Genomic DNA, 19,045 nt, shown 5'->3' with positions numbered 1-19,045 from the left:
AGGACGTTATACACTGTATTATACGCAACGATATTATTATTATTACATTACCTGGGATGTATTCATAATATATATAGAATACAGGTAATGAATATAATAGGAGGTAAACCGCGCCTGTGTGTATAGATATTATGTGCGCGCATCGCACAGAAAATATAATTACCTCATTCTCACGGAAGAAGCGCACACAGCACAGAGAGAGAGAGAGGAAAACATAGAGAGTGAGAAAAGTGAGAAGCTCGTGTATAGGTATATAGATATTCTGTTGCAGGTAATGAGAGAGTTTGCCGCTGCCACTGCTGTATAACAGCCATAACACCACCAGTCACCACCACCGACCGACCGACCGGCGCAACAACCGGCGGCGTGTTACATCAGTAAATAATTATGTCTAGGCGAAAGTTTAATGACTTTTATGTTATCTCTCTCTCCTTTCTGCAGCTTCTCCTCTCTATTGTGTATCAATTATTTTAATCGTTCGGCGGCTGCTGCGGCGTTTATTGCAATCTCTCGAATCATCATCGTCATCATCGTTGCTGACTATCTCGCGGCAAGAAATCGATTGGACACACGTCTCTCGACCTCCCGTCGCTCTATAAAGACTTTGTGCGCTAAGAAAATCTGGGTCAACGCATAGAGGCATGCACCTCTTAAGCTAAAAAGAGAGAGAGAGAGAGACAATTTATCACCAAGCTCGCGGGACGAAACGAGAGCATCTCGCGGTGCATATATATCTGTAGCGATATACGTTATATTTCCTGCCTCGAATGTCTTGCGGGGACGATCAGCGCCGCTGCGCTTTAAAAGCTTTTAAATGTATATACACACAAAAGAGACAACAAGTGTCTCGGCGCTGCGCACGAGTGTATTAGAAGCGATACGCTTCGTTGCGATTCGTATTGTACGTATACCGCATCGTTGTTGCCTGTGTCGCAAATGCAAAATGTGACGTGCGAAAAGTGCTCACTGACAACGCAGAGCTGAATGCGGTTCTTTTCTCTATCTCTCTCTCTCGACCGCGAAGCTGATTTGCTTATGGTATGGGCCAGACACGCTTTTTTGCACGCGAAGATCAGTTTTTTGTATGTTATACGGCGTCCAGCTGTTTTATACATTCTGTTGTGTACATACACGTGCATCAATGAAATGGATAAAAGCCAAGTCGTCCATGTCGCTGCGAAAATCGACTCTCTCGAATAAACTATGCGGATCCTATGTAGTTGTACATCGACGAGGAAACGATAATCAAAGAAAGAGAGTATGACGCGCCGTTGTACGTGCGCGGGGTCGGCACAAATGGATGGCTTTAGGTCAGGCACTGCTGCCTACCTACATATAGTACATACTGCTGTGTGTAACACACAAAACACGTACATTTACATTACATACACATAGACAAAAGCTCAGCACGTGAACTTCATCACGCGAGCAACATCAGCAGCAGCACATAATGTAATGCAGGGAAACGAGGAAAAAAATCGATATCAGGCCAGGACTGCGTGTCCCGGCCGATCGCACGTCTCTGATATAACGTATATAAGTGAGTCGCCATGTGTGTAGAAATAGTATAGTAGATATATAAACTCACCCTATTCTGATGGAAGCGTAGGCTGCCCGAGCGACGCAGGGTTCCGCCGCGTATGTTGGCCTGGGCCAATTCGATTTTGTGGCCGTCGCTGCCGCTGCGCCGCGACAGCTCCGACAATTCGGCCACCGGCTGTACCTGCAAAAGAAGAAGACGGAGAAAAATTAGGTTCAAGTACACACGCGTTGAAAATACGTTGTTGCATTAGCGGGTCAGTGAGGCATGACACGAAAACGACGAACCCTATACGTGCATCGTAATGCAGCAGCAAAAAAAGCAGGATTTTTTTGCTTTGTCATACAGGTGTGGGTGTGCAGCACACGTATTATCGAGCCCCCGTTCGTAACGTGCACGCATTATTAGCTCGTGTGCGTATGTACGTGGTTTTTATGCGTATAAGGAGACATTTCGACACGCCCTTCCGCAATGCGCGTACGTTATATCTATATACGTTTTTATACGCGTCGTTATCTCTCTTCCTTTCTCGTTGTGTCCCGTGCCAATATTTGCCTTGACTTCCTGTTTCCCGAGCACAGAGAGAGAGAGAGAGAGAGAGAGAGTCCCGATGATCTGATTTCGACGTACGTAAGCAAGGTATACTATATAATACGTTTGTGTACAGCTGAATCTTCATAAAAATAATACGCCTGTTTATTAGACTGCCACTGGACTGAGCCACACGCGCGAAGAAAACAAAGACGCTACGAGCCAAAGCGTCAGCTCGGGGCATCGAGTGCACGCGATCGGGGTATCAAGTAAATATGATGAGCATTACTATTATTTATACCGTAACAGTACTGCAGTTGTGCAATTCTATACGGCTAGCCCCCATATGAGACGTTTTATCGTAAATCTCGAGAAGCTATGTGATCGAGGCTGCTATATATACGATGGTCGCGCGAATGTCCGCGAGTTATACTTTCGTTTTATTAAAGCTGATTACAAGAGACAGTTGCGGTTGCGCAGCGATAAATAATAACGTATATGGATATATGCCTTCGCGCCACACCTCGAGTTCGATACGTTTTTTTTTTTTCTTTCAGTCTTCTTATTCATTGCCGACGTCGAGCGTAGCGCGCCCGTACGGTGCACTTTTCGCGATGAAAAATACCTACGCACCCGACGTTTATCCTAGACGCGTGAGTAATATACACACGCCCGACGTAATGAGAGAGAATGTTTAGACGCTGCTGCTGTACACGCGAAAGGCGAGGAAGAAGAAAGTTCGCTCGTTATTAAGCGCGAAAAACAAAACGCAGTTTCGATACTGCTCCGCTCCACGCCATTGCAGGTGTGCGATACATCATCGTAATATAAGTTGATCGAAATAATCGAACAATATACCATCTCGTGTAGCGCACGCACCGAATAACGAAAGTACAGCTCCGATTTTTTTTTTGTCTTCTCCACTTTTTTGAGAATTTTCGCACGCGGAGAAAAGCCAATGAGAACAAAGAAGCGATTCCTGTGCGTGTATATAGCGCGTATACACGGTAGTGTATTAATAAGCCCGCGCGTATGATTGGTGAATAATAATCCATGGTACCCAAAAATTCTAGACAATGGGTGTCTACCCGGAGAAATTGTGATTTTCTATACCATGAAGCACGCGATGCGTTATTTATCAATTCGCGTATACGTGCGTACAATACACGGTAGTCCGCCGAAAACTCGCGTACGCACGACGTTAACGAGCTTTTCACGCTCGTTTATGTTCTCTTTTTTCCTCTCTTCGTGTAAAGTACATCGTGAGCCGCGAGAGGTTTTTTTTGTACACAATTGGTTACGCTCGTTTGCAAAAAAAAAAAGAAAAGGAGGAAAAAAAATAACGAGCGAGCACTCTCGCGGTGTCTCTTTAAGCACGCGTTTATATTTAAAATGTACACGTGTTTTTTGTCCCACGCTTGTATATGTAATGAATATATACGGTGGTAATGCGCAGCTCTGTACTCTCGACTCGCGCTTGGAGCAGACGAATATATGTATTTTAACGCTTACTTTGAGCCTCGGCGGTTTTTTGCCTACTTATAATACGTATACGCGCGCGCGTGTGTGTTTTCTAATTGCACGAGACAAGTGTCTGACTGCTGCTGCTGCTGCTATATATTACGACAAACGTTGAAAACCGACTCGTTTTAGTCGCGCCGCGAGTGCGCACCGAAAATTAACCGTAAACTTTGTATATTTCACGCTCAAAGCTTTGCGCTCGCAGCGAAAAAAAGAGAGAGAAAATCGAGTTGTGTATACAGCGTAAGCTCGTGATTACGTTGTGAGCTTAATGTTTGACGCACATTGTCCGACGTAAAAGTTTGGAGTTTCACCTTTATGTACGTACGCGAGCTTTTGTGCAGATAGAAAATGAAAATAAACGAGGAGAGCAACAGCAGCGGATATCGAATGAATAACACAAAATGTTATTGGAGATAGAATTAACAAAAAGAAAAACTCAACAAATCTCCGCATTGTTCGAAAAATTCAACAACTATGTATAAAATAGAGACTTTACAAATTTCGCGCGAGTATTGTATCAAAACATTTCAAATCGCTAAAGCTTAATAACACACTCGAGAAATCTCTAGACCCGCATACAAGAGGGTTGTTAATTCCTCGAAAGATAAAGTATATATCCGATGCAAAGACAGTGCGGTTCGGTTAAGATGCAGAGCTTACGTAAACAAGCTGTTGCACATATAGCTAAGCCATGGCATGAGCAGCAGCCACTACACATTATCTCGCGCTTCTCAAACTCGAGTATCCTACTACTAGTCCCGACCACATCCACTTATTGAGCTTTCGTTGTCGTCGGAAGTTTATCTTTTGACGCGCGCTTGCAAGTTCGATCAATTAGCGCGTTTACAACAGCCGTGCTATGCACTCTTTATGTACAAGCTCGGTAAACAGTGTCTGACAGCTCTCGCAACAAAAAAAAAAAGATATGACAATAAGCACGCATTTACATGTGAGACGCATTGTCGAGGTCTCGGGTATATATAACAAATAATGTATACACGAAGAGTCAGGCCGGCCCACGGGCTTTTTTCAATGATTAGCGGTATACACATACGTGGCGCTTATTATAAGCAGCTCGCTCGTTCGCGCGCATACATTGCTCGACGCACTGCATACTTATGCACACACATACCTACACACATGGATAATACTGCTGTACAGTCACGTAAAAAGAAGGACCGGTTCGCGCTATAAGTATAACGGCAAAAAGAAAAAGTCCGCGCAGGATATTATGGGTGGATCCCTCTGCCTACCTACATATATATATGCCCGACGCGAACGAAGTGCTCTTTCTCCGTCTCTCTCTCGCGAGTGCGCGCAACTATTTCAAGGCCACCGCCCTCGAGAAACAGAGAGAGAGAGAGAGAGAGACTCGGGCAGCTCGACGCGCTTCTTCTTCGCCCGATGCAGCAGCGTGCTGCTGCTGCTCCTCTTATTAGCGCGAGCGCGCGCGCGGCCAGACGAATATTCCGCTCTGTGCCGAGGAGAGCTTTGGAATTTCGATCCTTTTTTTTTCTTCTCTCCTTTTCTTTTTAGCGCCTGCGCTGCTGTAGCGCGTTCAAAACATCGATGAGAGTGTCTCTCTCTCTCTTTCTCTTGTATATATGCACGATGATATTCAACTCCCCGAGCTGCGCAGAAAAAGCTTCTTTTCTTTTTTTATTACAGTAACATTTATGCATACGCGATCGCGAGATGGAGAATTGATAGAATCGTTCCTGCGCTTGATTAGCTTTTACGACCGCTGCCCTCGGGATGAGTTATTCGCGTTTTCGTTATACGTATACGCGAGGCATCCCGAAAAGAATTACAGCCATCAGGCGCGCGCGCGACGTCTTATACGAGAGTATCGCGAATAAACGCGTGACACTTTTCAGCCTACGTCGTCGTTGTCGTCGTTGTCGTTGTCGTCTTCTCAGCCCGTATTAATCGACTTGTTTATGAATATATACGCGCAAGCACATATCGTAGCGGTACCTTTTTTTAATAGCGCCGTATATCTCTCTCTCTCTCCCCGAAATCGTAAAAATTTTTATTTTCCTTACACATTTTTTCATATTCAACTTTTCATTGCGCGCATCTTTCTTTCTCTCTCACTGCTCGCTCGCTGCGAGAGACTGATTTATCCCGAAATTTTTATATATTATACGCCCGCGACGACGACGACGACGACGTTGATTCGCGCGTGGAGCGCATGTAAACAAATTGCGTAAAACGTTATACCTATGCAGAGCTCTCAACGTGCAGCGGCAGGAAACATGCGCAGGCGAGACGCTATCTCGCTACTTCACGGCCTCGTGAGCTCGCGCGCCCGCGTTATCCTATACATACGTACATGTTTATAATAATAACAATAACAGTATATGTGTACGAGTTCAAGTCACGCCGCGGTATGTATAGTAAAACGCGTGTGTGTACATTCAACTTCTCTCAAATCCTTTCCCGCGACTATATAGAAGGAATCACTTTTCTTTCTGGGCACTTTTTTTCAACACGGCTGATTCCTTGGCGCCTTTCACCGGTCTCTTCGTATAATACGCGTCGATGTGTATATCTATAGACAGAGTTGCAGTCGAGAGTTAAGAAATCGACGTCGTTTAACGACCTACAATTAACAGGCCGGAAGAATATAAAACTTGGCAACGGGAAAGTGAATGAAAATCGCACAAATATACAGCTCCGACGCTATGTGCCGTTGTGTGTACACATAAACACGAGCACGTGGTTCTTCGTCGTCGTCGTCGTCGTCGGTCGTCGTGCATGCGTGCACGCCTGTGCCACTGACCTTTACGGTAACGCTGCCGCTCGAGCCCTTGATCAGATCGATGATCTCCTCTCGCGCCATCTCGTCGACGTTGACGCCGTTGACCTCGATGAGCCGATCGCCGGGCAGCAGGCCCGTGTCGTTGCAGTTCTGCACGATGGCACCGGGCTCGGCGAATATCACTGGCTTCATCTGGGTGACGGTCGTGGAGCAGCCGCCGATCCCGAGGCCGGACGTTCTCTCGACCACCACCGCGCGCCTCAGCGAGAAGCCGAAGTCGGAGCGCGGCGGCGGCTGACGTTGAATGACCAGCTCGCGCGGCTCCGGCAGCTCCAGGGGCGAGATCTCGGGCAGCGGCAGCTCGGCCACGCCCTGCTCCTCGAACGAGCCGCTGGAGCGCCAGCGCGAAAAGCCCTGCGACTCGCCGACCGGCGACAGGCTGAAGGGCGGAGTAGCGAAGCTCGAGTTGGTCGTGTCCGTGAGCGAGTCCGCCGATGGGCTCGCGCTGGTCATGACCTGTGGAAAATTCGTCGTGTCAATTTTCCATTTGCAAATGTGTAATATACATTAAAGAGAGCGACGATGTAACTTACGTGCAATAATCGGGTGTCCTGCTGACCGACGTACTGATTCGGGCTGATGCCTCGTCGCAGCACCTGATTACTGAACTCCTCCTCGCTGTACACCATCTGCAGCTCGTCGCGGCTCTCCGAGGCGCTCATGCTGCTGCTCTTGTTCAGCGGCAGATTCTGGTAGGCTATCACCTCGTTCTGCTGGGTGTTCCTCTGCAGCAGATTGTTCTCGCTCGGTGCCGGCAGCGGATGTTGTTGAAGATGATGATGCGAATGCGGCTGCTGCTGATGATGATGAGGATGATGATGATGATTATTGTCGCCGTTGTGACTGGCCGTGGGCGAGAGGGAACCCGGGTCGACGCTCAGCCTAGGTCCCTTCAGGATGCCGCGCTTCGGTGGCTTGGGCGGCAGCGGCGGCAGATTGGGCTTGCCGTTGTTGCTCAGCGACGTGAGCGACGCCTCCGACGAGTCCGACTGCGGGCCCGGATGATGCATGACGATGCTGTGCCCGATGCCGCTGGTGCTGCTGCTACCGCCGCTCAGCATGGAGACGGAATTGTTGATGGTGGTGTTGGCCGTGGACTTGTGCACGTCGTCCAGTACGTCCCGGTCGAGCTGGGCGAAGAACGAGGCGCTGTAGTCGGCGGTGATGCCGCTCGGCAGCTTTTCCTTCTCCTTGCGCCGGCTGCGTATCTTCAGCGATCTCCGCATCTGTTCGGAAACACCCGAGTCGCGTGACTTTTTTTTTTGGTAAAAGAGACATAGGGCAGATAGAGATAGATATTATTAGAGATTATTATTTTATATCAAAAGGATCGGATATGGACGGCACGCAGTGCGCTGTGATGATGACGATGACAGAAGAAATAGCCCTAATTAAGACTGCGACGGTAATGAAAAAATATATATTATGACTCACACACAAGAGACAGAGTGGATGATAATTACAGCGCGAATAATAACGCGGCATTGTTACGTTTATATTAAGTATATGAGTCGACCGGCAGACACTGCTCTACTCGTCGTCGTCGAGGCGAGCTGGCTCTTTTTTTTTTTTAGTTTCGATAGGATATATTTACGTTAGAAGAAAGAGAGAGTAAGCGAGACGCACCACATTTAGAAGCCGGTCCCAGAAATTGGCTAGTATTTTTAACATCCACGATCGCTGGATATATATTTCGCTATCGCGTGTAGTACCCTCGACTCGGACAACAATAAAACACGCGTTTTTGTATAGGTTATATTTACGCGTTACGTATTTTTTATTATTTAAAAACTGAATTACGCGGCTGTATAAATCCGAGCACACGTGTTTTATAATATAACACGGCGCGCGAAAACTAAAGTTATTTTGGATGCGCGCGCGCGAACACAATGCGCGTGGTGAAGAGATTTTTTTTTTTTTTAAATCGTCGTCGACGTTTACTGCCGCGCTGCCGTGTTGTTGTTCTTCGAAAATTTCGAAGTTTTAATGAAATATCGTTTATGACTTCGGCCTTTTAACGGCTTCTTTCGCGAGAAAACCGAAAAAAACCTAAGCGAGAGAGAGAGAGAGAGACGGAGCGGCGCGACGCTATGCAGCCCGACAACAACACATAATCGATCGGAACTCGGGAGATAATTACAAGGGGGATGAAGAGATGAAACAACAACGAAAAACGCAACAAAAAAATAAATAAATAAAGAGCGCAGAGTCTCCGAAGGCATCAATCAGCAGCAACCGAAGAAGCCACAAGAGCCGAGGAAAAATGCTGCATTATATATATTTCTCACCTCGTCGAGTCGTAATAATTCCTCGGCGGACATGCTGCTGCGATCCCTTTTCTTCACGTCCTTCTTTTCGCGTTTCTCGCGTTTTCTCTTCTCCTTCTCCTCCTTCTCGGTGGTCTTCTTCATGAAATTGAACATTTTCACCAGGTCGATCTCTTCCTTTTCTTTTTTTGCAATATACAGCACTCGCGCGCGAAAAAGAGGATGAAAGACAAAACTCTAACTATACACTACGCACAATTTTGCTTTTATTCTCTTGAACCTCGATGATTATTATAGACACCACACAACACTGTTTGCCGGCACAACATACAACACTTATTCGTAATCAGCTGTTTCTCTTTTTTATACACGTACAATAATTATATTTCACAATGATTAAAACTTTTTCGTTCAGCAGCACCTCACTCGAGTCCGGAAACGCTCCATCTAGGAAGTTTCGTCAGTTTTACGAGGAGTAGTAGTAGTCGTGCTCTAACAATACGTAAAGCTGCTGCGGTTTCGCGGCGACCTCATCGGCGACTGATACTGTTGCTGCTACTGTCGTTGCCGTTGCTCTCGATGAGGACAGAGCGTATACCGGCATCTCTCTCGGCCAGGTGGATTCCGATGCGGCGCGGCCTTCGTTGCGTGCGTAATTCCAAAAATCTATATTTATCAGCTGATACATAGATTTTACGGAGGCCCAAAAGTCGAAGATGACGAATTCACTCGCGATTGATGATTACGATCTGCGAAACGAAAGAAAGAAAGAATTATTGAAGTATAATGTGAATTTGTTGTTTTTTTATTATTACTACAATGCTTAGAATTTATGAGTGAAAAAAAATAAGATAATTGCAAGCGACGATAAGTCGTGGCCGAGGTCGAAGCGTGCCGCGAACATTCGCGTTTATTATCGCGTTCGTCAAACACTTGACGAAAAAGAAAACGTGTCGAGTGGCTATACGAAGCCTCTAATTTTTCGTCCACTAATACACATGTACACAATAATAAATGTATGTACGGCGTATAACAGACACGCATACACATGCACACGCTCTGGCGTTTATTCGCGGAATGTGATAATGACACTCCAATTATACCCATCATCGGACTTTGCACACGAACGCGTGTGTGTGTGGCTTCGACAGACGGTGTGCTGCAGGTATAATAAGAGGAAGAAAGAGACGTCTATTATATTATGCGCCCAGCGTGTAGTAGGTATTGAAGAAAAAGAGAAGAAAACATTGCCTATTGATTTCATTCAAAGAGCGTCAATCATCGCCACGTCCGTGGTGCTCGTCGTCTTCGGGCCTCTTCTTTCGAGGCAAAACAAAAGACGATCGATGACCGACAGTAATATAGAGATACACTTATACGCACATCGTCGTCTTCGCGAAGAAATAAGAGTCGTATTAAATAGTGGCGTGTGAGCTTTTGTTGAAAGCCGTGTAACGTGTGTAATATATAGGTAACACACCATGCCCAACAACGTGCACAGTACTGTGCGCCGAGGATTTAAAAAAAACAAAACAAAACAAAAGAGTCATAGAAAGGAGTAGAGATGATAACAGAGCAAGTAGGAAGCGAAGAATCACAAGCACACGATGTCGAGGTGAGAAGAAAATATACCAGAAAAAATTCGTACGCAAGTATCGAACTCTGCGCTCTAAACGGCTGACAAATAATATAGGTTGGCCTGCACAGAGAGCTGCTCCGATATCAAATCTCTCTGTCAGGCACCAGTGAGCGAGGCGAGACCTAACCTCTATATCCTCGACGTTTTAACATATACACAAATATGTATACGGGATGGCACACAGCACACAGAACACACACGTATATACGAAGTAAATATACAGTCCGACTCCGATATAGAAAATATATATAACAAACTTGGCATTCCTCGCTGCACACAGAGAGTGCTTTAAAAAGGTGAACGCTATATACTACTTCAGTGTGTATGTGTGCGCGCGAGCCAGAGACAGAGAGAGAGAGAGAAATTCTCTCTATCTCGCGTATACAGCGAACACTCACTTATGCACGTTGTAACTCAAAAAAAAAACTGCATCAACGAAACCTTCGCACTGTGTACACTCATCGGGGCGAGTCTCGTGTAAATAATACACTCAACTCAAAAAATATCAATTAAAAATAGAGCGCGTGCACACCTTGGAAAAACGATTATATATTTGGGAGTTTCGAACACTTAGGCCTGTGTGTCTACTCTCTGTGTGTGCGTGTGTGCACACGGCATAAGGTATATATTACAATCCGGGATCAAAACACAACAACGTCAACAACACAACACGGAGCACTGACTGGCACTGACACACGGGGCACGCGAGAATAGCAGCTAGCAGCAGCAGTAGGTAGAGAGCGGTGTAATGTATGTACCAGGTATTACATATAGGTGTGCGTGTGTATAAAATACACAACAATATCAACACAGTCTCGCACACAAGGTGGTAGTAATCGAGTATACGTATAACATGTACACGCGCAGACGTTCGCGGGCGACTATATACTACTACTGCTGCTGGCAGTAGTAGTAATAATACGTGTGCGAAAGAGCAGCAGCAGCAGCAAATACGCACCAACTGCGTTCATCGAACTCCATTCCTTCCTAAGGCAGCCGAGCAGTCGGGCCGAGTGTATATATAAGCGAGTATGCGAGAGAGTCGGCAGTACACTACACACGGCACACGAACTACGATACGCGACTCTAGTAGGCGCGTACACACACATATAGGTGTATATACCTACAAACTCGACTCGAGAACTGGATATATAGATATCGCGTACACACATATATACACTATCTCGAGCACACAGCACTAGGCAGAGAGCTAGGAATATTCGCACTCTCTTTTCTCTCTCTCTAGTGTTGACGACGACCATGCGAAATAAAAACTGCTGCCCGAGTTGTAAGCTCGTGCGTACACACACACTCACTAAACAGATCTTTTTATACAGATGTGTATTTTAAACTTATAAGTTCGACGTCTATCCTCCTCGAGCCGCAGAGTAACAAATAAATCGGAGCACTTGTAGAGCACGTTGCGAGAGAGAGCTATAGATATGAACCTACGTAACTATGATACTGTGCACTCCCTGTATACGCGTGCATATTTATAATATCCGTGTCCGTATATACTGGGTGCATCCGAGCAGAGGCTCGTCGCGAGAAGACACACGAGAGATACACACAACGAGTATATAATCGAAGGTGAAAAAGAGAAAGAGCGAGTTTATGTGCAGCGGCTCATCTGCACGCGCGCATGCATGCATGCGTGTGTATACGTGTGATATCGTGCCAATGGACTTGTGGATTATATATACAGTACCTATATAGATATGTTTCGTGTTACGTATATGTTATAAATATATAATATATATAGTCTCATGATTTTCGTGTGTTGTACTGTGTAGAGCGCACATACGGGCCGATCAACGGCGACTGTCATGGCTGCGCCAGTCGGTACTGGAATCAACCCTCTCCTGCGCCGCTGCTGATATAACCAACACACACACACATACACAGAATCACGCAGAGCATAAGTCGCAATTCGTGCGCCGTAGCCGCAGCACACCTATTCGTACACACATACACACACACTGCAGTCCGTATACCCCCACTCGCGAGCACACCAACACAACAACTGCAGCAGCGTGCACGATATCGCGCGGGCTCGCTGAACGGACTCGGACTCGAGTGAGTTCCCCTTCCGCGAATGCAGCAGTCGTCTATGAGGACAAACGTTGTTACCGATAAATCTATATGCCGTGTTGTCCGCCTTTTAGAGATGCACATGCAAGCCGCGATTTTCCACTGCGTCGTCTGCGCTGCCCCGCTTATAAACCCGCGCGCGCATTATGATTCATTTGCGGAAGATGTAACGATCGCGAAGTCGATGACGATGAAGAAAAATTTGAAAAAAAATCGTTCCTTTTTTTTACGAGAATGGAAGATTTGAATTTATAGAGATTCGACGTTCCATTGCCAACAACGATGCACAACGACTGTGGTGAATCATTTTGAGCGCGATGACGACGGAACGATTTTTATAAATAAAATCTTGCGTAGGTTGATCGATAGATTCGAGTTCGTTATTGATGATAACGTTCGAAAATCGATACACGAACGAACTCGGAGTTCAAGAGAAAAAACTTGTATTCGAAAAATTCGAATTTTTCCTACATCTGCAGTACTTCTTTAAAACGAACAAAGTAGAGTATTCGTTTCTCAAATTTTACCTTCAAAAAGTTATCGTTAATATAGCGAGCTTTTTACGTCGAAGATGCCGCGAACACAACTCAGTACTCACTGAAAACAACAACTTCGAAAAGCCGACGCAAAATTCGACGGACACTCCAACATGCAGCCGCTCGCGCGCTCGGTCGGCACTGTATAACAATAATACATTGGAGCAGCATCAACGCCAGCGCTCGAAACGTTCGAACGCCAAACTACCGCTGGAACGTTACGAACGCGCAGTCGGTGCGCGAAATCGAACGATCCGAGAAAGAGACGGAGCGAGAGAGAGAGAGAGAGAGAGAGAGAGTCGGGCCGGCGCACGCAAACTTTCGTCGTGAAGCTGCATCTCTCGGATTCTCGGGCCGCCGCAGCGGGCGCAGCGACTCCGCGGAGTAGTAGTATGCGTGCGTACTTCGGCGCCGCGCGACTAGCCTCCGCCGAGCCCGAGTGTACGCCGCCGTTTTAGTTCGGCCTCGCGGACGCGCGATGGCGCTTGCCGTCGGCGATGATGACCGGCCACTGCTGCTGCTGCTACTTTCGACGTTTATAACACGACGACGACGACGAGCGCAGCGTAGACGACGAGTTGTATCGCTGCTGCTCGGATCGCGTCTACCACCTCAACGTCTAAAGGTAATTCTTTGACCTTGTATGAAAGCAATCCTAAAGGGTCGATCCAAAATCTTTGTTGATTCGTGACTCTCGTGGCTGTCTGTCTTTCTAATATATGCATGAATTAAATGTCCCCATTCACAGTGCGACTGCACACGACTACGTGTGTACGTGTACGTGCGTGTGCATGTGTGTGCTCGCGACTTATAAAAATGGTTCATTGATGCATCGAACATTTTTTCTTCTCTGTCATTCAGCCACCGTGATTACATCGCCAAGATGACGACTTCCTCGGAGGAGATTCTGATGCAGGTCGAGAAGGTTAAGTACAAGAAGAGCGATGGCACGCTCTACGTCATGAGCGAGAGACTCGCTTGGATACTCGATGAGAAGGACACCGTGTCGCTCAGTCACAATTACGCTGATATCAAAAGTAAGTACAACGACGAAGAAAGTAAGTAAGCTGACTGTCACTCCATACGTCAACTACGCGTGCTGTTGTTGTTGTTCAAGGAACGAATATCCAAATGAATTTTATAATTTTTCAGCTCAAAAGATCTCGCCCGAAGGCAAGCCAAAGATTCAGCTCCAGGTTGTCATGCACGATGGATCGTCCTCGACTTTTCATTTTGTCAATCCGGATGGGCAAGAGGCACAGATCAGAGACAGAAATCTCATCAAGGAACTGCTGCAACAGCTACTGCCTAAATTTCAGAAGAAAGTCAACAAGGAATTGGAAGAAAAGAATAGGTAATTGAAACGTCTAATCATTGACACTGAGATGACATTTAAATGCACAAAGAAATTGAAAATAATATACTTTTTATTTTATCCACATTAGGTTACTGCAAGAAAATCCAACTTTGCTACAGCTTTACAAAGATTTAGTAATAACAGGCGTTATAACGTCAGAAGAATTTTGGGCTCAGCATGCTACTCAATATACAGAAGCAAGTAAAGCACCTCGTCAAGAAATTGGTGTAAACAGTGCCTTCTTAGTGAGTTTCACTTTTCTGATTAAATATAAATACTATGCAACACAAATTTTTACCGAAATTGAATGATTCTTTCTTAGGCTGATATTAAACCACAAACTGATGGTTGCAATGGATTAAAATATAATTTAACGATAGATATTATTAATTGTATATTCAAAACATACCCAGCTGTCAAAAAGAAGCATCAAGAAAATGTGCCTGCCAAAATGACAGAATCCGAGTTTTGGACAAAGTTTTTCCAATCTCATTATTTTCACAGAGATCGTATGAACCAAGGGACCAAAGATATTTTTACTGAATGTGCAAAGATTGATGATCAAGAGATGAAAAAAGATGTTCAAGCAGGAGTGAACGATCCTATGGTAGATATTACTGGCTTTGATGATATTAATATGGAAGAAATATACGTTGATACAAACAAGCCAGAAAAATCCACTGGAAACATAGTTCATCAAAATATGATTAAACGATTTAATCAACATAGTATTATGGTGATGAAAGCAAATATTGCTAAACAAACTGAGAATGAAAAGCCACATACTAATGGTTCTACTTCTCCCAAAAAAGCTAATAACAATAATGCAGATTCACATAATAGTTCTCCCCAGGCTAAGAAAGTAAGTAAAAAGTGTTGAAACTGGCCTCATTTTTTGAATCATTTTAACAAAAAAATTTTTTTCAGCGCCGTATACAAGAAAAATTAGTTTATGAGGATCTTGAATCAAATTTAGAAACTCAGAGGAATGAAGAACCTTTAGTTTTAGAACATGTTGATAGATATTTACATGGGCCGGTGTCAAATGTGGAAAATATTACAGATATGGAACACTTAAAATCTGCAGCAGCATTTATGGTGAGAGAAACAGAAAGGTGGTCCAGGGAAAATTTTTTGCCGAGGCAACCATCTTCATCGTTAGTGTACCCTCCTGCTGCTGTGGCAGCTTTAGGAGAGCTGACGCCAGGTGGATATCTAATGAAAGGTTTTCGTGAAGATAGTCTCAGCCGTAAGTACTTTTTACAGCTATAGTAAAGAATTTGAAAACAAATTTAAAAAAAAAATGTTATTTCCATTGCAGAAATGATACCTCATGAATTAGAACGAGACCTTGCAAGCGTTTACGTATGCACTTGTGAATTATTGAAGCATTTTTGGAGAGCTTTCCCAGCCACGACGCCACAGCTCGAAGAAAAAGTCATCAGAATGCACACGGCACTGCGAAATTTTCACAATGTCAAGCTAATGCCGTTCGAGGTAATGTAACGATAAACTAGATTACCACGTCATTGAAATATGTCACGCATCAATTTTTCACGCTCCCTTTTTCACGCTTCCTCGCAGGATCGCCTACAAAGAGAGTACTCGGTTGTGAGCCAGCACTTGACCGCTCACTTGAATCAACTGCTCAACGCTGCCTACAGAAAGTACATCGTCTTTCAGAACCGTAAAACTGAAAGATCGAGATAACCCACGGCCACTAGCACCGCAGCACCACAGTTTTACGACATGTAGTGATAGATCAAAAATTTATTATTCGTATATCAATTATGTCGCGATAAAGCGTCGATGCTCGATCGATGAAAAGCTGAAAACTTTTGTACGGTTTTTTTTATTGCACAATTCTACGCTGCATCGCTCGACTGAAAAGTTACTATTTTTTTTTTCTCTCTTTATAAACCGTTTATTATTATTACTTTTTGTTGGAATGGCGTTGAACGATTTAGTAATACTCAAATTTGCACGAGACGATAGTTTATTTTTTCCTGTAAAATTAAATTGTTATTAATTTAAGAGAAAAAAGAACTTTTAGTCTCGAAACAACGTCGAAATATCCAATCACCGCTCATCAAGCTGCGATATCACATATACATAGTTTTATTTTCGAATGAAACGTCTCCACCATCGCCTCTTTCAATTCTGCATCGAGGAAGTATTTTTTTTTTAACATAAGCTCTCTCGAAAGCTCGTTAATTAAATTTCTCGCATACACACATATTTTTGCAATCTCATTTGAATAAAAAAATAAAGAGCCAATGTGTACAGAAAAAACCTAATATAGTTTTTAACTTAACAAGCTTATAATACGAATATCCTCCTATACGATGCGCAAGCATTTAAAATCCCATTTGTCCAAATAAAATATCGATTCTAATCAAGAAAAATAGCGTTTTAAGCTTCGCCTTGGAAAAAAATGGCGCAAAGTATCTCATTTCGTTTCGCTCGCTCTGCATACAATGTTTTTTTTTTGTGTTGTTTCTGTTGTTGCCACTTTTCATCGCTGTTGTTCTCCTTCGCGCGCGGAGCCGGCGCTCGTACGTTCCTCGTGGCGTCTCTAACAAGATCCAATTAAAATTCTAGCGCCCGTGATATAGAAAAAAGATACCGTTCCTTGGCGCTTTTTCTTGCTTCCACTGTTTTTTTGTTGTTCCCTTTTTGGCCCATACACAAATATTGCGTGTATATAAAAGCTGCGTATCGAACGAGAATAAATCTTGATTTTATTGGTTTAACGTCGTGAACACGCTGTATGTGTGTGCGCATCATACAGACAAAGCCTATTAAAGGCTGCAAAATAAAAATTTTGACAAAATTAATTTATGTCTCGCATGTCGCTGGCTACTTCATCATCTCTTTCTCTTCAACGTATTACATATACCTACTTCCTATGGCAAATATGCACAGGCAATATAATAATCTCTCTCTCTCGCGCGGGCTCCGCCCAATTCGCGAAAAGGCAATAAAAACGTGACAGTGGATAGGACAGCGCAGGGCAGAGATCTCTCTTTTATAATACGATTTACGCGTTTTTGCACATAGAGACAATCCAGAATATAATAATACAACGAGAGTCGATTGCAAAATGATTCTTCGTGGTATTTTTCTGTATATTTCATGTATAACGAAGAAGTACGCGGACAACCACCCCCCAGATATATACACAGTCATTATTCCAGAATTGAAATTCCAATAAAATCTTTCTCGGTATAGTTAGGCACGGTTCGGCGCTTTCTACATCTCTCCGTCTCTGTCTCTTTATACGCGTTTTGTGTTCTCCGTGCACCCCTTTTTATCGGCTCACACGTGACTATGTGTGCGCGCGCGCGCGCGCGCGCCTTTTGTACATCTATATATATTATGTACCTTAAACAGGTCCCGAGGGAAATTTTGCACTCCACCGTGTTCGGTAGCGGTGTACGCTATACGGTAATAGTTATGTATATATGTACAGAGAGAGAGTCCCGATGCGCGTTTTAATTAAATAAGCAATCGTTTGCGCGTCAACAGTTTAAAATCGAGTACATAAATAAAAAGGCAACGAGCAGCCGAGCTGCGTACTGTATGTACACTTCCCCGTCGTCGTCGTCTCTAAAATTCGATCAATCCCGAATTATGATTCTCGTCTAGGTCGTTCACGAGAGGCCCCGAAAAAGTGAGTTAGGCACGATATTTAATAACATGAGAATTGCGCCGCTAAGGGGACACGTCTTAAGTATCGCATACGTACGAACGGTACAGCCCCCGATTGTATAAATACGATCAAAAGTGGGTATAGGTGAATCCCACAGACTCAAGAGTCTGTATCATCCCTCAGTCGCTGCTTCGTACACACACACCGGGCGGATTCTATTGATTCGGTGTCGTCCTCGTCCTCGTCCTCGACGACGTATCGTTACAATGCCCACGAATATATTCATCCCCATAGTAAAGCCAATCGTTGTATTATATATTCGCGCTCGATTCCTCCCTTATATATATTTTTTTTCTCACGGCGTATGCTAAAATTTCCCTGTGCGCCTCTCTCTTAGCGGCAAAAGTATAAGGGATCTCTTCGTCGTCGTGTGTGTATCTGTGTGCACGACGTGACGTCGTCGTCGTCGTCGTCGAAGCAATGAAGAAATCGCGCGTATGTTTAACACACCGTATCTGCGTAATTGTATCTATATCGAAAAACGTGTCGCACGAGGAGATGCTGCGGTTCTCAAGTTCAACGTTCCCTTTATTATCGCCGCTCGTATGCGTTCTCTTGCTCGTGTGCACGTCCTATCGATCGGACCGTGTAAGCCCGAAAAAAAAGATAGAGAGAGAGAGAAAGAGTCCAGTCGCGCGCGCGTGCATCTGCGCGGCCGAAAAAAGCCTCGAGAAGCAGATTTTTTACTTACTCTTACTCGCGTGTATTGTAATTATAGGATATGCGAAAAGAGGCGCGTGACTACGATCGCCCTGTGTGTGTGTGTGTGTATTTTTATATAAAAATCATCCTCACCGCGCGCAAACATTAAATGTTTCGACCCTTTACGCGCGGCACGAGATGTTTATCGCGCGACCTTATCTTCGAGCATCTTCATCGCGAAATTCGTGCGAAATAACATCACCGATCCGATCTCGTATTGTATTATGAACTTCGTAAATGTGTTGCAGCGGTAAAAGTAAATGAAAGGAGACTTTTATTATTTAGGCACGTATGTGACCGATGAAGAAGAAAAAAAATGAGG

At 44.6% G+C, this 19,045-nt stretch overlaps 2 protein-coding genes across 8 annotated transcripts in view; one reads left to right on the top strand and one right to left on the bottom strand.

The window, feature by feature from the left end:
- Positions 1-13,003, bottom strand: part of LOC106659874 (unconventional myosin-XVIIIa) — a 139,215-nt gene extending 126,212 nt beyond the window's left edge. For 2 of the 7 annotated variants that reach the window (XM_014382594.2, XM_014382599.2), the window contains exons 1-5: positions 10,858-11,014; positions 8,708-9,435; positions 6,953-7,672; positions 6,381-6,875; positions 1,589-1,723 (exon numbers count right to left, since the gene is read on the bottom strand). In XM_014382594.2, coding sequence (XP_014238080.1) covers positions 1,589-1,723; positions 6,381-6,875; positions 6,953-7,672; positions 8,708-8,842 — 1,485 coding nt within the window. In that variant the 5' untranslated portion in view covers positions 8,843-9,435; positions 10,858-11,014. Of the gene's footprint in view, positions 1-1,588; positions 1,724-6,380; positions 6,876-6,952; positions 7,673-8,707; positions 9,436-10,857; positions 11,015-11,283; positions 11,472-12,033; positions 12,137-12,943 lie in introns of those variants that run through there. The other 5 variants (XM_014382600.2, XM_014382604.2, XM_014382597.2 and 2 more) reach the window with 4 other exon arrangements.
- A 382-nt stretch (positions 13,004-13,385) lies between these two features.
- Positions 13,386-16,584, top strand: LOC106659822 (general transcription factor IIH subunit 1). The gene is made up of 8 exons (XM_014382534.2): positions 13,386-13,577; positions 13,814-13,989; positions 14,105-14,306; positions 14,398-14,554; positions 14,632-15,171; positions 15,237-15,558; positions 15,631-15,806; positions 15,894-16,584. Exons 2-8 carry the CDS (start codon positions 13,836-13,838, stop codon positions 16,017-16,019), a joined length of 1,677 nt encoding a protein of 558 aa, XP_014238020.1. The 5' UTR covers positions 13,386-13,577; positions 13,814-13,835; the 3' UTR covers positions 16,020-16,584.
- Positions 16,585-19,045: the final 2,461 nt, after the last annotated feature.

Source organism: Trichogramma pretiosum, unplaced genomic scaffold (assembly GCF_000599845.2).
Source record: "Trichogramma pretiosum strain Unisexual culture from Peru unplaced genomic scaffold, Tpre_2.0 scaffold21, whole genome shotgun sequence".
NCBI classification, from domain to species: Eukaryota; Metazoa; Arthropoda; class Insecta; order Hymenoptera; family Trichogrammatidae; genus Trichogramma; species Trichogramma pretiosum.
Note: the sequence above shows the minus strand (reverse complement) of the source record. Positions and strands in the feature narration are given on the sequence as shown.